We start from the raw sequence: 5,484 nt of genomic DNA, 5'->3' as shown, positions 1-5,484 counted from the left end.
GTAGGCATATGTGATAGATGTCTTGACCTTTATCCATGATAGTCGAAGGGAGGTGTTCGGATCAAAGTGGGGTTGTCAATCATACCCTTGTTATTGGTTTGACCCCTATGGTTATCGGACACAATATCCCTCTTAAGTCTTAATGCAATTACATATTTATTCAAGATTATGCGCTTAGTGGTAATTAGTATTTTAGCATGGACAATACAAAAAATAAATGTTTTTTGTATAAATAAATTTTATAATAAAGAAATATTTTAAAAGAATTTAATAATCATGTATTATATCAATATAAACTTTTAAGATAATTATTGTTAATATGACTTTTAAAATAATTATTTTAACACTCAGCCCATTCAAGATATTAGTGATTTGTGATCAAGTGAAAGGATAATATTGTTTTCCAGGAGATATCCTATTTTCTCATCTTTAAATAGGTAAATTATACCACAAATAAAATTTATATTAAATAAATATTTTAAATATATAAAGTATATTTCAAATATACAAAAAATAATTTATATTGTGATAAAAAATTATTTTTATTTATTGACCTTTTTTAATAAAATTATTGAAATTCAATACATGAGCATATTTTCAGATTTACATCAAATAATCAATTAAATTTACCACATACTTCTAATTTAATCAACTTTCATTTTTCAGTAACTTAACTTTCAAATTTTGCCTTTTTTTTAATCTCATGTTCTGTTCTATTTATTTATTTTTCATAGCATACTTCCATCGGAGATTTTCATTCCATCAAGCTTTCATTTCCTCAGTTTAATGCTCAATTATATTAGGAGTGAGAGAGAAATGGAAATTAACAACACGAGATTTTTTGTACAATGTAAATCAGAAAGAATAACTCCCCAACTCCAAAGCATAACATACATTAGAATGAAAAGCATGACATGTTCAAAGGACAAATCAATAGGGTAGGCTGGTGAAAATCCTAAATTACTTTTTCACATGCATAGGTGTAAGTTCCACTTCTTTCTATATTGGTGTAGAGCATTACAAATATCTTAATTGAATATTCTTGGTATAAACATCAGCCTAATCTTGCTTCTCTTTGTAACACCTGGAAGATAGAAACCCCGAAAGGAAATTATCAGTATAGAATGTAGTTAACAGTACACATGACAAGAAAAACCACTGACAGCGTACCTCTTCAGCAAATTTTATCAAAATTGTTGTCCGCGGTCGTTGTTGACCTTCCATGGGCACAAAATGAGCTGTTACAACAGCTGGAAACCCAGCACCATCCAAAACGCCCTTCATTGATGAATGAAACAAAACAAAACTACTATTTAGAACTTTCTCTAAGAATAAGATAACTATTTGACAGTAGCTGAACAAAGCAAAGCACTTACCCGTACTATTCCAGCAACAAATGCTCCACAGTTAAACGTTCCCATGTCCTTTGGGATAGAAATGAATCTATAAAGCAGAGATCCATAACCTCACTACTAATTGATGAACAAAAAATCTAGTATGTGTAATTGTCTAATAAAATGTCGAGACTGGAATTACTTGTTTACGAGGAGCTCCTTTTCACTGATCATGTATTCATCTTCATGTTCAGTTCCTTTCTCCAGTGAATCAGCAACCTAATATTAGATAAATAAATAAAAATAAGTTGAAACTTAGGGAGCTGCTAAAAAATTAAGATAGTAGATAGTTGACAACTTTCCACATTCCAAGGAAAACGAGTATATGATACAACCAGAACAGAAAAAATAGTCCTTGATTGTTACAAAAAATTGGTACTAATGCTCCATTGGGTTCAAGTCACATCTCTTACACCATTCATTATGATTATAACTACCAGATACATGCCTAGGTATTGAATAATTTTCACAGCTAATGCATTCTATATGTGGTTCAGGTCTATAACACCAGATCTGCAAAGTGAACCAAAAATACAAGCTTTCAAAAGACTCAAGGAAAATCATGCTATAGAACACACATGACAAAAATATAAAGGTTGATCAAGAACCAAGATTGTATCAATGTATTGATGATTCTTTGCATAAATAAGTAAACATAATGATGATCAACCCAACCCAAATGCCTTCAAGCACCAAGGTCATGGTCTTTTCAATAGATTTCCATGAGTAGTGGAATATAACACTCTGACCAATAGAATGTAAAATAAAACCACAATATATTTAAATGCTCAACATTTACAGTTTTGGTGATTAACAGTTCTCATCCCAAGGACTACATCAAGGTGAACCTTAAGGATCATTAGTTAAATTACTCCCACGAGCTTGCTAAAGCCAATCATCATAACTTTCAAGTACGTACCTTTTCGCCAGTCTGGAAAGGCCATACCATAACAGGATGACAAAGGCTCAAGACTAAGAAATCTCATGTCTCTAAGCAAAGGATATTTCATGTCATTGTTTAACAAACAAGCAAATTTTGATAAAGAAGCTCACCTTTCCAAATAATACTTTCCATACTGTACTGTGTACAAAAGAAAGAATACCCAACAGCCGTGTCTCCCTTCTGTTTCCCTGTAATTCCAAAATAACTCTAAATCAATCATGCTAAACACATGCAAAAATACATAGATATTCCACCCTCATGACCAAACTCAAATCAGTACATGTCAATTTTCAATATACACAAACAATCAACTTGCTGACACAATGAATATGCAAGTCCATCTTTGAACTATAATATCAAATGTACAAAATAAAATTGAAAGTGCACGGGATGTGCATGGATTATCTCACTTTAGATATAGAATGTTAACAAGCAAAAAGAGTGGATGAGTCTGTTTAAGACAAAGAGAAATAATGTATAAATAGCACCTCTTTTAGTATAGGTTCAATTAAAAAAAAATTATTATAATAATGGATGGCTGGATTGCACAAACACTGATACAACTTCTTTTTCTTAGTAACAAATTGCCATTACCAAATTTAGAATACAGAGTGGAGAAATGATTATGCAATTGCCCCAGGCTCAGACATCATATTGGATGATCTGAACCCAAGTGTTTTATCTCCCCCTCCCCCCTTCATTTCTTTGATAAAAGAGTCAAACCAAAGTGATACTGCAATCCTGATAGAAAAAATTGCTTACAAGTACAAGACTTCAAGCCCAAGCTCATGGATCAACATATAATATTGATGCATAGTTTTATACCAAGGGTATATGAAAGTAGAACAGATTATACCATTCAAAATGATAAATCCTTCAAAGAGAGGAAACTGCTGGGTAACCTAAACTATAGTCCAGTATAAGACCCCCTCTAATCAGGGTCCGAGGTTGCCTAATTTGATTTCCTCGATATTTAATCCAGGTTATGATAAACAACTAATTCTTTTACGAGAACTAGTGACAGAAACCATACCTTATCTCTGTGGCAAAGCAGCTCAAGAACTCGAGCCCCAACCGCATATCCAGCATCCTCCAGTCTGGGGGATTTACATTGTTAATTACCAAACTAATTCACATCAATTTGAATATAATAGTGTTTTCAAGCCAAATCAATCTAGAATTTATATCTCTTCAAGCTTCTTAAGTTTTAAACAAAGTACGAAGGCACTATTGAATTGTAACTAAAATGTTAGATAAAGTGTTTACTGTCCTGGATCCAGGAAAACAAATCATCCTTAACAATCAAGTACCTAACTTATTATCAGATGATCTCCCAATTCCAAACCTAAGGAGAAACTAAAACAAAACCAAATCAGCGCTTCTCTTAATTTCAGAATGCAGTGGATAATAATAACCTTCGTTCAAGCTCGCCAATATTGTCGACCTGCGTTTGGTTGTACTGAACAAGCTCCGAGAACAAGAACGCGAATGCGCTCAAACTAACCTGCACCAACACATCAAATTAACCACGGAAGCGAAGTGACGAATAACGCGAGATCTGAAAGGAAATCAGAGAAGAAAAAGAGAGAGAGAGAGAGAGAGAGAGAAAGGACCTCTTGCTTGCCCTTGGTGAGGGGCTTGTCGAGGACGTTACTGTACTGCTTGATCTTTCCGACGCCGATCATCCTCTTGCTACTGCTACTGCTACTACTTCTCTTTCTTAGGTTAACGGTGATTTGGCTACCCGATCATTTTTCCTATGCTATATTCAGGTACCCTTAACAAACAGAATAATTAATTATTACATTGAATTTTTGGATGTACCCTTAACAAATAGAATCAATTAAAATATACTGGTAATGTAAAAAAAAAATACAGAAATAATGAATTTATATCTTTTTCACTTCACAAATATGTGCTTTTTTTTATTTGGCATGGTTGATTAATACTGATAATGATTAATTTATTTGTAAAATAAATGATTACCTTATACTGGGTTGTTAAAATTTTTGAAAACCGTTAAATCGATAAAAATAAAAAATAAAAAACTACTTATATAAAAAATCACAAAAACCAAAAAGTTTAAAACATCTCATTTTTTTGGGTTTGATTCAATTTTTATATCTTATTATAAAAAAATCAAATTAAACCAAACAAATGGTACATTATAAGTATATTAATTAATTTTATTGTAGTATTAATAATAAGTATTAAATAATTTTTTTTATAATAAAAATGTATATTTTACTTTCATGTGTTAAAAAATGATATATTAATATTGTAAAAAAATAATATTAAATATTAAAAGATGCACAAATTATTATTATCTTAAAAAAGTAGGTAATATCATTTTATATTAATGTCAAATAAAATTAAAAAAATACTATTTTTCAATTAAAATATATTAAATAAAATTTAATAAGAAAATTAAATTCATTTTAAAAATAATTTAGCATAATAATTAGGAAGTTTAATGGATAAATTTTAAATTATGATAATAAATTAAACAAATAAAAACCATCAAATTGAACCCAATTATATTGCATGAGATTGATTTAATTTGGTTTGAATTTAATGATATATTTAAAATGAATTTCATCTTTATGTTATGTTTAATTTGAATGACTTTTTTTTAAAAAAATCAAATCAAAACCTGTCACAAACACTTTTATCTTATACAAATTTATTGTTGACCGGAATTGAATTGGATTTTTTAAGTAAAGTTTTGTATTTGAATCTTACAAAGGAAAAAATGATTAAGAGAAGTGATCAGTCACATTTTTTGATCGAGATTAATTATCACTAGAATAATTAATTTTTTTTAAGGTTGAACATATAAGTCTATATATGTGCCACAAATTTTATATTTAACCTATACACTAAAAATTTATTAAATTGATTTCTATACGTGTAAAATCAAAGAAGCAAATCATGGTATGAAAGGGTTTTAACATAACTCGACCAAAATGACTTTTTAAAGCCTAAACAGCAACCAATCATCAATAAACTTCAAACAAAGTGGCATCCATATTTTCAACAAAATATTCGGTGGAAATAAAAGGATAAATAAGCTCCCTTAATTTTGTTTCAGTGTCTCAATGAATGAAGCTTTGGATGTAAAAAATGGATCTTCGTGCTTTGACCTTT

At 30.2% G+C, this 5,484-nt stretch overlaps 1 protein-coding gene across 1 annotated transcript; it reads right to left on the bottom strand.

Annotated features, from left to right (window-relative positions):
• Window positions 1-803: 803 nt before the first annotated feature.
• On the bottom strand, window positions 804-4,108 carry LOC114381078 (trafficking protein particle complex subunit 5-like). Its single transcript, XM_028340257.1, has 8 exons — window positions 3,951-4,108; window positions 3,753-3,841; window positions 3,371-3,434; window positions 2,448-2,525; window positions 1,537-1,613; window positions 1,377-1,443; window positions 1,171-1,278; window positions 804-1,084 (listed from the first exon to the last, which is right to left on the bottom strand). The coding sequence occupies exons 1-8, from the start codon at window positions 4,020-4,022 to the stop codon at window positions 1,055-1,057; spliced, it is 585 nt and encodes a 194-aa protein (XP_028196058.1). The 5' UTR covers window positions 4,023-4,108; the 3' UTR covers window positions 804-1,054.
• Between the last annotated feature and the right edge of the window lie 1,376 nt (window positions 4,109-5,484).

This window comes from Glycine soja, chromosome 13 (assembly GCF_004193775.1).
Source record: "Glycine soja cultivar W05 chromosome 13, ASM419377v2, whole genome shotgun sequence".
In the NCBI taxonomy this organism is placed as follows: Eukaryota; Viridiplantae; Streptophyta; class Magnoliopsida; order Fabales; family Fabaceae; genus Glycine; species Glycine soja.
Note: the sequence above shows the minus strand (reverse complement) of the source record. Positions and strands in the feature narration are given on the sequence as shown.

Excerpts from the sequence above, each read along its gene's own strand:
- LOC114381078 (XM_028340257.1), bottom strand. The coding sequence starts at position 4,022 with ATGATCGGCGTCGGAAAGATCAAGCAGTACAGTAACGTCCTCGACAAG. Across the intron at positions 1,279-1,376 it reads TTGTTGCTGGAATAGTACGG|GGCGTTTTGGATGGTGCTGG; the intron begins GTAAGTGCTTTG and ends TCATCAATGAAG. Across the intron at positions 1,085-1,170 it reads TGATAAAATTTGCTGAAGAG|GTGTTACAAAGAGAAGCAAG; the intron begins GTACGCTGTCAG and ends TCTATCTTCCAG.